Genomic DNA, 15805 nt, shown 5'->3' on the forward strand with positions numbered 1-15805 from the left:
GTGACTTTAAATCACTTGAATAAATTTAGATGCTAAAATTGTTTGAATGTAAAAAAAATCTTTTTTTTAAAGAAAAAGAACTAAAATTACATAATTACTCTTTATTTCAAGTCGTTATAATTATTTAAATTATGAAACAAATTAGTTTTTTTAAAATAGAATAAATGTGATTTTAGAAAAAATTTTAAATATTTTTAAAATACCAATGTTTAAATAATTTTAATCGTTAATTTTAATTAATATATTATATATATTTTTTATAATTGAAATCAATATTTAAATTTATTAGAATAGCATATTTTAAGAACATTTGAAATTTTTTCTAACTTATAAGTTCCTAAAGAAATTAAAGTATCAAATAAATTCTAGCAAACACCATACTTTACGATGAACACTTTGCACTTATAGATTTCTAAAAAAAAAAAATATAAATAAATCCTCGAAGAATTGGACTCATAGGTCTTGAAATATTACAATGCTATACAATATTCCTCTTTTTCGTTTAGAACCTATTAATCTAAAATTTCGAAGAAGGGTAACGTAAAAAATAGTTATAACAATTTGGTTAAATTTAATTAAGTATTTTACTTAATTGTAATGTTTTATTTAAAATTAAAATAATTATTCAAAATTTATTTGAGACAAATTTAAAATTTTACTCTTAAATAGCATTTGGTTAGAGAGACTCAGACTAAGATTAGAGAATTGAGACTTAGTATTATATTTGGTGATAAAAAATTAGAATTAAAATTTCAATTCTTTCGATACTTTTAAGAGATTGAAATTTTAGAGATAAAGATTAAAATTTTAATAATATTTTTTTATTAAAATACCTTCATTTAACTTTTTAAATTATAAATTTATCCTTTAATTTCTATATTTATTTTAAATTAAACATAATAATAAAACATAATACATAATAAGATATTTTATACCAAATACAAATACATAATACAAAAACTTATTCAAACTAAAACTCTAAATCTCTATCTCCCATTCTAGTCTCTTAATCTCCCTTTCAAACACAGTTAAAAAATTCTCATAAAGTTAGAAATTTTTTATATCAATAAAATAAATATTTTATTTATTAATATATGTAATTTTTAAATTATATATATTAGTAACCTTTATAGTTATATTATATGTAATATGCAAATATTAATTAATATTGAAAAGACTAAACTACCAAAAGTAACCATGAAAGTTGATTCGCTGACAAAAGTAACCATAAAAGATCAAAACTCCTCGGATACTCACAATTGATTTGTTCCGTTTGTCAAAAATAGCCAAGTCTGATGTAGCCTTAGCAGAATGGCATACGTGGACTGTTTTTTGACGATTACACTTTTTGGTAGACATACGTGTACTCAGTACCATTTAGGGTCAATTTAAACCCTAATTCTTCGTTCTGCTCAGTTGGAATCCAATTTTCGCAAGGTAACCCGAGCACAGGCATCCAAGGTAACTACAAGCGAAGAACCTTAATTCCTAAATTAATTTATGCTCATAAAATTTGAGCAATGTCAAGGAGAGAGGTAACTACAAGCGAAGGAAGCAGATTTTCAGGAGCTTTACATTCAAAGATGAAAAAGAAGAAAATTATGGATGGAAGATGTCACTGTGGTGAGTATGTTGTCTTGTTGAAATTTTTGACGGTTACTAATCCTAGAAGATGGTTCATTTGTTTGTATTGGGAGAAAACCTTAGAGGATGCAGAGGCAGAGGCAGCCTTGGATGCTGCAGCAGCTGAATTTGAGGCATCTTTGGGTGCCGGAACCCAACCACAGGTAAAATATAAATTTGTTAAATTGCTTAAATATTTGTTAAGCTATTAAGTTTACTTACATTTATGTCTTATTTAAATTATAGGCACTACCACATTGAATCCATCTCATAATATGTCGTATACACCGTAAGTGCCACCACCAATTAGGCCACAATCACAAAAATAAAGAGAACAAAAGAGATCCACCAAGAGGCTTCTTCTTTCACAAGTTCAGACCACTGTGCCTCAGGCTCCAACTTTGAATACTCTACAGCAGCCATCCAATACATCTGTTAGGCCACCCACAGTGTTCCACATACAATGCAAGGAGTCAGTGCAGGCACAACTTCTAGGTTCGCACAGTTTATGCCAACACCAAGATCGCACCTTTAAGTGTGACAGAGTACGCCTCTAAACACGGTCCGTTGGAGAAGCAGCAACCTCTTTCTCTAATATCGTCAAAGGAATGGAATCAGAGTACAATGGGAGTACGCTAGAGAAGAAGAAGATGAAAAACTGCTCTAGTAGGACATAATTGATGTCACGCTCAAAAGGGAGGGGTAACACTTCTTTCTGTTCTTCTAATTTCAATGCTTAAAGAGTAACGTTTTCTTTTTTAATAAACTAAATAAATGTAATTAAATAAATGTAATTTTAACTACAAAAAAAATAATTCACATAAGGTATTCTTTAAGTTGCAATAAATGTGGACACATTGTATAATATAACAATATTTTATTGACATTTGGTCACATACAGAGTAAATTAATTGTGGGTATTTGAGGAGTTTTGATCTTCCATGGTTACTTTTGTCAGCGAATCAATCTTTCATGGTTATTTTTGGTGGTTTAGTCTATTAAAAAATAATCGTCATCATAAATTCATAATGATAAAAAACTAAAAATAATAGTTGTTTAACAAGTACCAATAAATTATAGTTCAAATGACATAATTTTTTCATACTTATCTAAGAGGTTGCGAGTTCGAGTCTCCCTATTTTCGATAAAATAAAAAAAGAAAAACTACACGATAGTTTTGGATTATATACCCTTTTTGAGTTTAAAATTAAATTATATTAAATAAGTAGTGTAACGATTTCAAGATATTAGTATTAATAACCATACCAAGATATTAGTAATTGCTAAAAATTTAAATTAATAACATTTAGATCATAATTTTTTTTATAATGGTATACACTGTAAACGAGATATGTGTATTTTTTAAAATTCTACCTATTTCGTTTTAGTTGTTTAACAAGTGTAGTGTACAGGTGGAAACAACGTAGTTTGACAAAACAGCAGCTTAATACGCCGCCCAGTCTTCAACGGTAGCTGCTCTCTCTCTCTCTCTCTCTCTCTCTCTCCAATCTGCTAAGACACACAAACCCTTTCTTAATTCTCCATTCAAATCAAATCATGATCTTCAGATAGCATCACCTCATCATACACAGCTTCCAAAACCAAAAGGTAACAACTTTGCAATCCAGTTTGCAGTTCTGTGTACTGTATTTCTTAGTGTTTTAGCTCAATCTGAAACATACCCATTATTTGATTTTTTTCATTAGTTTCCCAAAAATTCAACCTTTTTCTTTACGAAACCCTTTTCTCTCAGTCTCTCATTAGCAGTGATTTTAAGAAGGGTTATCATCACAGATGGATAGTAGCAGTGGAATTGAGAGCAATGGGCGTGTGCCACTTTCAGGGGTTGTTGCAGATTGTGTGAAACGGTGGTTCAGAGACACTCTGAAAGAAGCTAAAGCTGGGGACATAAACATGCAGGTCTTGGTAGGTCAGATGTATTACAGTGGTTATGGTGTTCCCAGAGATGACCAAAAGGTGTGTTCTTTCTTCTATTTATATCATGCTTATTAGTTATTACAAATTAATAATGCTTTTCAATCAATTTTCATTGCATCGGACTTTCTTGAGCTGTTAAGAGTTTGAGGTTCTGTTGTATTTTACTATTTGAGAATGTCCATGTTAATTGACACTAGAATCTTCAGCTGGTGACTATGAAAAATTGAAGACAAATATTAGTATTCTCTATTGGTCTTAATTTTAGTAATGAGATGAATTTTGATGCTGATAATGCATATACACCATTAGGCAATCAAATATTGTATGTTATATAACTTTAACATAGTGGGGATAAGAGTCAAATAATTTCAATGACTGAGTTATATATGAATAGATGACTGCCTATTTAGTTAGGTATGCACAATTAGATGCACCTAAATGGATGCTTCATGTGGAGTTGTGGATACATCTATAATAGCAGCATAGAATGCTTTATCATTGTTGGGTGTAATGACTTAAATAGTCTTGTGTTAAAACTTAATGTTTTGTGTTTTTAAATTTGTTGCTCCAACTCTTGACTTGTTAACTTCATGAGAAATTGAAGAAACGGATGTGAATAGTTTGTAGTGTGTGTGGATTCTGTGGGCTACTAGTTGAATAAAAAGATTAATGCTGGGATTGTGAACTACGTCTGTGGAGTCTGTCGAATCAAAGTGCTTACCTGTTTTTGAATTTTGGTTTCAAGTTCTGATGTCATTGGTTTGGGAATGTAGGGTAAAATTTGGTTGACTAGAGCATCGAGGGTTAGATCTTCAGTTTGGAAAGTTGGTGATAAGCATCCAGGTAAAACTTTCCTTTGTTGCTGACTGCATAGCATCTTTCTTTTTGTTGGGAATTCTTTGTGACTGTTTCTCGCCCGGTGCATGTATGTTAGGTTATAATGCAAGTGATTCTGATTCTGATGAATTGAAGGAAGACTCTTAAACACACTAAATGCCTAACATTTGAATGGTGAGTTTATCATAATCTTTGAATGCTTTTGTAGTGGAAATCTTTTTTTGCCATGTTTATCATCTAATGGAACAGCTTTAGGGTTGAATTATTGGAGAGATGGTTCTTTTCATGATCCTGGTTAGTGTCTTATTATTTTCTACCAGGAATAAAACATGGACTTGAAAGGTTAACATATCATTGATTGCATATCTGTGGTATATGAATGGTAAAATGAGATGTTATCAACCTTAAAAATGATTGTCATTAATCACTTTAAATCTAATTTTTGCTTAATCAATATGATAATAGAAATGCATCCAATATAGAGTTTAGAAGTTATGAATCATAAGTCATGTTAGTAGGAAACTACTAGTCAATTGGTTGGTTTTTGTTACGGTTCTTTTTTTCCCACCTCAAATTTCGATAATGTAGCTGAGGAAATCTGCTGAAACTTTTAGTTACATCAGCAGCAGGGGCTAGAATAGGGACCATATCAGTTTTGGGTTTATACAAACTCAGTTTGATCTTATATGCATGAACCTATGGATGAATATATTTGTTAGTCAATGTCAATAAAAATAAATCACAGCTATCTCACCATGTCCAAATGGACAAATATGTACCATGGTTAAGTCTCTGCAATGTGAATTAACCGAGAAACATTGTAGATACACTAATTACTCCCTCCATTCCATTTTATCTGCCATTGTCGCATTCTAGTAGACCCTGGGAGCAATATATCTGCTCAGATGTACCAAAACATGTAAGTGACAATTAAGAACGAACAAAGGGAGTGTTTATGAGTCCACATATGACAACAAATATGTGAAAAAAAATTGATGGTAGTTCTTTGATTTGGAAATGCAATGTTCTAATAGCAAATTAAATATTAAAGTAGAAAAGTTCAGTGGGCCCATAATATTAGATCAGCCTTGAGCCTTTGTTCCTGAATGCATCTTTTTCAATAATAAATGTTTGTAGGGTTTAACTGATGAGATTTGTTGGGGTGGTCAATGTCTCCCATAATCTTTGCATTGAGCTTCACATTCACAACTTACAATTCTTGTGCTCTTTTGTTTCGTAGGTATGCATGCCAGGCATCTTGCTTTGTAACAACAGTTTTCTATTTGGGTTTCTGATGTTTGTTTGATTTTACAAACTTTTGTTTTAAAGTCTAGATGTCGCTAGGTTGGACTTGGTATATCATGCATTAAGATAATCTATGGTGTAGATTTGAACCATGAAAGAGTAGCATCCATTATCATTCAAATAATCATACCATTGGATTACTTTAATGCATGATATGGTAGGTTTTGTTGGGTGTATCATAGCATGGTTCTTTGTTTCTATGACCTGTAGAAAAGGCAACATTGTTACTTTTTGTACAAGTTGTTGCTTGGTAATTGAAGGTATTTTTCTTAATCCTCTCGTTATATCATAACAAATATAAGATGATTGTACATAATAACATCATGATTGAAGTTGATGCAAGTACTAACCATACTAATCATTAATCCGATACAATAGGTCAATAGCCAACATCTTATAGTTTTTACTTGATGACCCTTCAGATTTTATAAACGATTCCACTAAAGACCATAAACACTAGATCAAACCAACTTGGGTTGGTCGAGTGGTCAGCTCACTCGTCCGCTTAAGCAAGTGTCGGGGGTTTGAATCCCGCCTTGTGCATGCAGCAACCCATTGACCAGCGGCAGACCCTTAAATGGAGCTCCGATCCGCGACGGATTAATCCTTGGCCTGTTGGGCTGGGAGATACTGTGGGCAACAAAAAATAAACACTAGATCAATGGCAAATACAATAAAGTGGTCTGCTTGCAAAGGATTTGTGCACTATCTCCTTCACCTCTATTTAGTGTGCCCTAGAAGGCCAGAAGACAATTCTTATTTTCACTTAACCAAACATTTCAGATTATTGCATAGAATATGTAACATCTCAAGTTTTTTTTTTTTTTTGAAACATTGTACATATACCCCCTAATTTTATGAAAATACCTAAACTACCCTTTACCCCTTTTTTTAAACCCTAACCCTCTCCTAACACACACACGCTAACACCAACACTTCTCACTCTCTGGAACCACAAAGAAGGAAAGAAAAGAGATAGAAAGAAACAGAGGGAGGGGAGACGGAAGAAGAGAAGAGAGGAGGGAGAAGAGAGACCGCACGGCAAGGCTTGGTCATGCCGCCGCATCGCTGTCGCGTCATTGTCACAGGGGAGAAAGAAAGATGAGCCCGCACACGAGATTGCGACGGAGAAGAATGGAGATTACCGTCATGCACTGTCATTATCGTCATGCACCGTCCTGCCTCTGGAGCCAATTGGAACCTTTGCCGTCGAGTCACACCGTTGCCGTCATTGTCGTCGCTGCGGCGGCAAGCGTGAGGGTCGACCAAGGAGAAATAGGTATGTGGAGGAGGGAGGAGCTGTTATGGCGTCGTCGAGCAACTGCCACCATCGGAGCTCGCCGTTGAGCCTGCCTGCTTCGCGTTCTGCCCTTGCTCTGCTCCACCGGGGGCTGAGCCCTGCCTCTCCCTGTTCATCAGAGCTTGTGGTGTTGCTGTGGGAGTCGCTGTTAGAGGAGAGGAACTGCCGCCACCGCTGTTCCATTGTGTCCTTCACCGTCGACGTCGGGCGGTCACCGGAGCTGCTGATGCTCCATCCCTTATTTTCTTTTTCTTTGGTAAGACTAATCTTGTTTTGCCTTGTCTTGCCATAAAGCTCTATTATTGACTCTGTCCTATCCTGCTTGATGTTTATTTCTGTTTTTTCTCAGTTTTTAAACCACCGTAGGCTATTAAATTCGCTGCCATTGTTATCGTGGTTATTCTATGTTATACTAGGGCTGTTGTTGAGGTTGCTGCAGTGAGAAATCGAAGTTGTTGCTACTACCTCGGTCCGAATTTCGTGCTCTTTCATTCTATTCTACTTCAACCTTCCTCACTTTTTATCTTGGCACTCTGGTTTGGTTTCCTCGGTCTCTTGGGACCAATTTGTGAGTAGGCTTTACATTTATAACCGTTACATTTTTTGGTTTATGCTATTCTGAGTTTTTAATTATATTTACAAAATTATTGTTGAAGAACTTTGATTTGATTAGAATAATTAATTTATTATAAGTCTCATGTGAATTATAGATATATTGTCTAGTCACTGGGTTGCAAAACTCACTCCGTTTTTCTAAAAATATTTTTCAGGAATAAATATTTGATTATGTGAGCCTTTCTATCCAAGAGTAATGATCTGCAATGGGTATCTATTTGTTGTTGAGTTCTTAGACGTCATCTGCTCCATATGTCACAGGCAGGATCCACCCATATTTATTTTATTTTTTTTTGTTTGTTAAAAATATGTAATTATTCATTTTAGACATTGTAAATTTATTTAAAATATTTGTAATTTTCTTATTCAACTTATATTTGAGTCGGTTAGGCTTGCTTGGGGATTATTTTTCTTAGCGCCGATCATGGCTCATTTTGGGCCGTGACAAAGTGGTATCAGAGCCAGGTTTAATCTGTGTAATATGGAGCAAGTGTCCTATGGTAGGTTCACAATTGTATAAATAGAAGCGCGCCTATTTGTACAAATTGTGACACTATCAGAGGCCTATAGGAATGTCATCCTTGTCTTTTTGTCATCCTTGTCTTCTGGTTCTTGTCATCACGAGTCATCTGTCGATTCTTGACACCTCTTTCCTCTTCTTTGTACCCAACCTTGAGTTATTATTTGGTAGCTTTTCTTGAACTTGCTTTTGCAATGACTTTAGTTTCGGTTTTGGTTCATGATTCCTGCCTTGTAGCTAATTCTAATCTTCCTCGTTTTTGTGAATATTTGCTTTAATCTTCTTCATATTCATGTTGTTTTCTATGGTTTCTGATTTCAAGATTTCATCCATTATCTAGAAGATTCGATATGTTTTTGCTGTGAATTATTATCTTATTCCTGTTATAGAATTGTATTTAGATTTGTGGATTATGGATTTACTTAGCTACTGATTGAGACGCTTTGTTCTGGATTTTGATAAAACAAGTTTGTTCTTCTTATGTTGATGATCTTTGAAGTTAACATAATTTTGAATCACTCGTGATTTTTTCTTTCGAATCAATAAATTTAAAAAAAAAAACTGTTATTCGGTTGCTCAGGTAGAAGAACTACGTGACAAATGCATGGAGTGTTATTCTTGTTTGCTAGATTGGAATTATAATTTTCTCTGTTTAGGTGTGGCAAATTTTTTATGAAGTGTTAGCTGATTTGAAGATCTTTTCCGATCTGAAAGTTTGATTGAGTTTTTTGTTTGATAATTTGTTCTGCTATGGTTTTCTTTGTTGAACGTGGCTTTTCTTTTAAGGGCACTATTTCTTCTGGGAACCTTCAAGTTCTTCCCTTTTCAATCTTATGATTCCTTTAATTCTAAAATTTTTGGATTTCAACTTTGACTCATTTTGCTTATGCTCTGTACTGACAGCGCTTCATATTTTTCATGGTAAGAAAACTCAAAATAGCATGCAAATTATGGGGCATGAATTTTGTGCATAAAAATTTCTGTGTAGTAGTCACTTCTTCAAAACCCGTGCTTTCTTTTTTCTTTTCCTTTTTCGTTTTCCTACTGGTTGATGCTGCTTTGGATTAATACTCTTACCTTGCTGTGAAAAATAACTCAAACCAGATTAGTTTATTGTGTACTGAATATTGTATTGAATTCTGAAAAAGTTCTTTTTTTCCTCTTTCATTTGTTTTTCAATCATGTTCTGAAATCTAAGATTTTTTGTTGTTTTTCAACACCCGAGTTGAGCATTGTTTTGAATACCTTTCAAAAGTTTTGAACTTATACTTGTTAGTTAGTTCTCTCTTTTTATGCATTTTATTTGTTTGATTTTTGAATACTGTAACATTATTTATTTTATGGAAAAGTGCTTTGAATGTTCAAGCTTCTTTCCTTTATAGACCTTTGTTTTAATCAATGCAAGTTTTACCCTTGTGCTTCTACAATGCTTTGCTTTCTTGGATTTTCACTGAAGACCCTTTACTCACAAGTTCCTAATTTGTTTACTGATTTTCGGTTGTTTTCTTGTTCCAAATTTACGATTCAAAAAAAAAATATTTTGTTTGAAGTTACTTTACCTTGTACAAGTTAACCATGTTTTGATTTGAACCTTGAATTGTTGCATATGTTGGGAGTTCTACTGTTAAGTGTTATGTTAATGGGGGTGCATTGGATAATACTACTATTTCTGTTTTTTTTTTCGCCATGAATTAATTGGTAAAAAAAAAAAAACTTTGTTTTCTTTTCTTGTTATTAATTCTTACAACAAAAATATTGACACGAACCACACTTATCATGTCTCATGCCATTCATGTGATACAGTTGCTTTTTGGTTTTTGTATTTTGTGTATATACTTAAATGCTATTCTTGTGAATTTTTTTGGCATAGAGAAGACAAGAACTTTTGACTTAAAATAGAGATTCACCAATAAATTTGTTATACTTTCTAATACATTGAAATTACATCCTTCCCAATTTGTTTTGCCAGGTTTTGTACCTTGATTTTGATAATCTAAGTGATACTTTTACCTCAATTTTATTACAGTATTCTTAATGTTAATTTTGCCATTTTGACTGATTTTTTTATATTCTGATAACAAGATAATAAAATCCAGCATGAGCTAAATGTTTTTTAAAAAGCTACAAGCCTACAATTCGTATATATGAGAACTCAGTACAATGTATATAAAGAGAAGAGTGATGAGTGAATTCCTACTATGATTGAACTCAAAATGTGATTATATGACTAATATTAATAGAGATCATTGGGATTTTTTAAGTAAGAAGTCAATTTCTTTTGTGATTGATTGGACTTATGAGTTTCTTAATTTGTATGTAGTGATTATTTTTGTGTTTCTTAGTCGGGTTGTAATTTTGTCAAAGACATTGTATAAAAAAAAAGGGGGTTCTTTTTTTATGATATATTTTTCAAGATACGACAAGAATTTCGGAGATATATTTTTTTTTATATTTAGATCCAATATATATATATATTTAAGTTTGTCTTTAGTTCAGTGAACTATTTATGAAGGTGAATTCTCTTTTTGGTATTTTATCTTTACAAGAAATATGATCCCATACCAATTTTCTGAAATTCTTTTGCTATGTGCTTGGGTTATGTCAAAAGCAAAAAAAAAAAAAAAAAAACCAAAAAAAAAATAGTTATGGTAACTGATCTTAGTGTGTCAATTGCCAATACTTTAAATTTTAGTTTTATTATTATCATTATTTTATATGTGAATTTATTTGTAACTTAATACTAAGTCTAATTGCATGATTATAGGAAATCACATTATTGTATTTTACCAACAGTGACCATAATGAGTTAAATACCTAAATGTATATGTAAATTTTGTCTTAAAGGACAACGAGGAGATCAATTGCATTTCTTGTCTTGTTTTACATAATCTATTTACTATTTTGAATTAGGAGATATCAAATTTATATTGACATAATTATTTAATGTCCAAAGTCATGATAATAATCTCAAAAGTATTTAGTTGAAGGTTTCTATAAAAAAAAAAAAGGGGGAAAAGAAGCATACTAATTTTTGGGATAGTTACCGTTTTCGATTTTTTATGACGGTTAAGTTGCCTATTCTAGAATGTGTTGTTGTATTTTTAATTTGTGTTTTGCTTTGCTTTCTCTGTTGTTGACTTTGTCTTTTTGTTTATGCATATCCTTGCTTGATGGTACACCTAAGTATCCTCTAGGGTTTTTGAGGGAAAATATTTGCATATGACCCCTATTAATCTTCAATTCATAGACCTTTCATCTTTTTGTTTAAACTTGAATTTGTTTGACGTGATAGTATTGATGCTTTTATAATTTCTTTTGAAATATTCGTCTCATATCTTTTCTTCGAGATTGTGAAATGATTTTCTCTTAGTTGTATCTGTTGTAGATGGATATCCTACCTGATTGTGTTCTTAATCATTCTCTTAAATCTTTGTGAACATTGCCATCGACTTTAGTGGTCATCTCTTGTGAGCTATGCACTCCTATTCAACTTGAATTTGTTTCGACCTAATACTCTATCTTTCTTTTATTGTTTCTATCGAAATTTCTGGATTCAGATTTCATTGTTAAGACGTGATTAGACTCTCTTTCTAGCACATTTCGTTGTTTCTGAACATCCATGTTTAATTGCGATCTTACACATCCTTTCGAATTCTTGCGAACATCATCTGAGATGCTTGTTCTTCTCTTCCTAAGTTTTGTATTCCTTTGAGTAAACTCGAGATTCTATTGGTTAACGTGTAATCTCTAGATACAGCGAGCAATACGTTAGTTTTAGGACATGACGATGTCAAGAAGATTATGAAGTAAGAGTATTTCGAGGAGGAAGTTAAGGAGATTTTGGTACAAGTTGAAAAGTTAGTCTTGATATTTGACTTTCGGATTTACTTTGGGAGTGATGGACAAAGAGAAAAGCACCATGTGTGTTTGACTTATCAAGAGAACAAGAGTGTTAAATGTCAACCGCATCTTTTTAACACACACCTATGTTGTAATTTTTGCACCCGATAATACTTCTTTCTCATGTTTGGTAAAAAGGCTAAAACCATATAACATTTTTCATACTGTATCAATTTTCGAGGGCGAAAATTTTTTTAAGGGGGGTAGAATGTAACATCTCAAGTTTTTTTTTTTTTTTTGAAACATTGTACATATACCCCCTAATTTTATGAAAATACCTAAACTACCCTTTACCCCTTTTTCTAAACCCTAACCCTCTCCTAACACACACACGCTAACACCAACACTTCTCACTCTCTGGAACCACAAAGAAGGAAAGAAAAGAGATAGAAAGAAACAGAGGGAGAGGGAGACGGAAGAAGAGAAGAGAGGAGGGAGAAGAGAGACCGCACGACAAGGCTTGGTCATGCCGCTGCATCGCTGTCGCGTCATTGTCACAGGGGAGAAAGAGAGATGAGCCCGCACACGAGATTGCGACGGAGAAGAATGGAGATTACCGTCATGCACTGTCATTACCGTCATGCACCGTCCTGCCTCTGGAGCCAATTGGAACCTTTGCCGTCGAGTCACACCGTTGCCGTCATTGTCGTCGCTGCGGCGGCAAGCGTGAGGGTCGACCAAGGAGAAATAGGTATGTGGAGGAGGGAGGAGCTGTTATGGCGTCGTCGAGCAACTGCCACCATCGGAGCTTGCCGTTGAGCCTGCCTGCTTCGCGTTCTGCCCTTGCTCTGCTCCGCCGGGGGCTGAGCCCTGCCTCTCCCTGTTCATCAGAGCTTGTGGTGTTGCTGTGGGAGTCGCTGTTAGAGGAGAGGAACTGCCGCCACCGCTGTTCCATTGTGTCCTTCACCGTCGACGTCGGGCGGTCACCGGAGCTGCTGATGCTCCATCCCTTATTTTCTTTTTCTTTGGTAAGACTAATCTTGTTTTGCCTTGTCTTGCCATAAAGCTCTATTATTGACTCTGTCCTATCCTGCTTGATGTTTATTTCTGTTTTTGCTCAGTTTTTAAACCACCGTAGGCTATTAAATTCGCTGCCATTGTTATCGTGGTTGTTCTATGTTATACTAGGGCTGTTATTGAGGTTGCTGCAGTGAGAAATCGAAGTTGTTGCTACTACCTCGGTCCGAATTTCGTGCTCTTTCATTCTATTCTACTTCAACCTTCCTCACCTTTTATCTTGGCACTCTGGTTTGGTTTCCTCGGTCTCTTGGGACCAATTTGTGAGTAGGCTTTACATTTATAACCGTTACATTTTTTGGTTTATGCTATTCTGAGTTTTTAATTATATTTACAAAATTGTTTGTTAAAAATATGTAATTATTCATTTTAGACATTGTAAATTTATTTAAAATATTTGTAATTTTCTTATTCAACTTATATTTGAGTCGGTTAGGCTTGCTTGGGGATTATTTTCCTTAGCGCCGATCATGGCTCATTTTGGGCCGTGACAGAATAAATCCTTAAAAAAAGACCTTCAAAAACTTCATTCTTAAATAGACCACCACCACCTGATCATTATTATTACAGTAATTAAAAAAAAAAAACACTTTATTTCTTGGGCATGAAGCATTTTTAGCTTTGACAAATATATATCTCTACCAAAGAAATTTGGGAATATAATGACTTGATTTTGGATTTTTGTTTTATAGATAGATACCATTATACATCGTCCTAAAGAATTATAAAAAATAACTATCTGGTCTCCACCTTGTTGTGTTGATATGACTTGATACTACAAGTGTTATAAGGGCAGTGTGAACATTTTGATCTAATTTTAGACATACTCATCATTTTTTATGGCAATTTGTTGATATCTTTCACCAGACTTTATCATGGATACACTCTTCCCACATTTCTCTCCTACAATCATCAGTTAAACGGTTTGCAAATCCAATATACCATTTCACAGATTCTGGGAATGAAAACAAAATGGCCGGTGAAAGACTTGATAATACCAAGACTTGACAAATCTACCTACAAACTGGTTTGACCCTGCACCAAATCCTGAGAAACATGTTGAAAGGCATAACTATGAGAAGCTGAAACAGCAGAATATATACCGTAACTCAAATGGGAGACCCAAATTTCTAAAATTTTATTGTCTGCTGTGAATGGATAACAAGAATGCATACAAGAAGGCGTTTAAGTAGGAAAAACTACCAAAAGTACCCATAAAGTTTACGAATGCTGACAAAAGTACCCGTAAACTAAGAAAAATTAACGCTGTACCCATGAAAGATGGGTTTCGTATGACAAAAGTATCCAAATCCTAATTTTTTTGTTGATTTTTTAATAAAATTCCTAAACTACCCACCCTAATCCCATTCTACTGTCACTTTCTCTTTTCTCTTCTTCCTCTCTCTTCACTTATCCCTCAAAAATCCTCACAGAGTCACAGAAACTCTCCTCCTACCTTCTCATTGTCGTCCGCCACCCACTTACTCCATTACCGCCAATCTCTTCCCCTCTCACTGCTTCTCCCTCTCACTATTAAGGTGACTACAACACCTTCATCGCACACCTGTGACCCAACCTGAGGAGAATGCTGCCGTGGCGCGCTTGTTGCAGCCGAGGAGAACGTCATCGTGGCGTGTTTGACCCAGCCAAGGAGAACACCATCGTCGCACACCTGAGAAGAGAGAGGGGTCGTGGTACTCTTGCATGCAGAAAGCGGGTTCGGTAAAGAGAAATCAGAGAAGAAAGAGAGGCGGCATTGTGGATGGAGGTTCTGCCAATGGCTATGTTACAGTCGGCCGGCGAAGAAAAATGTATTTCTTTTTTTAAAAACATTTTTATTTTATTTTTCTTCTTTTCAGAAATTGATTTAGTTACTACTAAAATGACACTGTTCTACTTTTTTTTTAATTTGTTGCTTTTTTTATGAAGGTTGATATTGATTTACAGAAGATCCAGTTGATGGCTACTTCTACTTCTTATTTTTGCTGAAATAAATTACAAATTTGATGAATGAATTTGTTGATTTTTTATGGTTGATGGCTTTTTCTATTTCTAGTTTTGCTAAAGTGAATTGAAATTGGATGAATGGATTTGAAAATTTTTATGTTTTGAGTAATTTTTGGTGTTTGATTAATTTGGTTTGGGTATGGATTATAAACTTATGAGTGAATCGATTGAGATCTGATCCTCTACCACCACCACCACTACCATTGATTTCGGTCTGGTTTGTTGTAGGAGTAGTTTTGGGCTCCATAGCAAGAGTTGGTGCAAATTGATCAGTTATGAAAGGTTGAAAAAGTGAGTTGAGGTTTAGTGTAGGGTAGTTTAAGAATTTTATTAAACAATCAACAAAAAAATAAGATTTGGATACTTTTGTCATACGGAACCCATCTTTCATGGGTACAGCATTATTTCCTTAGTTTATGGGTACTTTTGTCAACGTTCGTAAACTTCATGAGTACTTTTGATAGTTTTTCCCGTTTAAGTATTACAATGTATAGCAGATTCTCACACACGTGATCATTCAAATTAGAAATTTTCAAACTCACTCAAGGCAATCAAGAAACTCTTGAATGAGCACCTGCTATAAGATCATGATAACAAATTTAAAATAGATTTAATTATTTAAAATAGATTTAATTATTTGATCTCTAGAGAAAACCAAAGACTTCATTGCACATAATTGGTACATAAAAATTGATCATATACTCCTCTTCGTATAATGTTTTATGAAGAATTCTTCGTGCTCA

The 15805-nt window shown here is 34.0% G+C and overlaps 1 protein-coding gene across 4 annotated transcripts; it reads left to right on the forward strand.

Annotated features, from left to right (window-relative positions):
- On the forward strand, positions 3030-8687 carry LOC107635134. 4 transcript variants are annotated; one of them, XM_021121899.1, is made up of 5 exons: positions 3030-3231; positions 3404-3600; positions 4335-4404; positions 4496-4572; positions 5639-5976. In XM_021121899.1, exons 2-4 carry the CDS (start codon positions 3418-3420, stop codon positions 4543-4545), a joined length of 303 nt encoding a protein of 100 aa, XP_020977558.1. In that variant the 5' UTR covers positions 3030-3231; positions 3404-3417; the 3' UTR covers positions 4546-4572; positions 5639-5976. The 4 variants fall into 4 exon arrangements, with proteins under 4 accessions (XP_020977558.1, XP_016193998.1, XP_016193997.1 ...); XM_016338512.2 differs by having other exon boundaries at positions 3418-3600; XM_016338511.2 differs by lacking the exon at positions 5639-5976 and adding an exon at positions 7774-8687 and having other exon boundaries at positions 3031-3231; positions 3377-3600.

Source organism: Arachis ipaensis, chromosome B04, assembly GCF_000816755.2.
Source record: "Arachis ipaensis cultivar K30076 chromosome B04, Araip1.1, whole genome shotgun sequence".
In the NCBI taxonomy this organism is placed as follows: domain Eukaryota; kingdom Viridiplantae; phylum Streptophyta; class Magnoliopsida; order Fabales; family Fabaceae; genus Arachis; species Arachis ipaensis.

Bases quoted from the DNA above. Each gene is read 5' to 3' on its own strand.
- LOC107635134 (XM_021121899.1), top strand. From the start codon at position 3,418: ATGGATAGTAGCAGTGGAATTGAGAGCAATGGGCGTGTGCCACTTTCA. The intron at 3,601-4,334 runs GTGTGTTCTTTC...TTGGGAATGTAG, and splicing joins TTCCCAGAGATGACCAAAAG to GGTAAAATTTGGTTGACTAG. The intron at 4,405-4,495 runs GTAAAACTTTCC...CATGTATGTTAG, and splicing joins AGTTGGTGATAAGCATCCAG to GTTATAATGCAAGTGATTCT.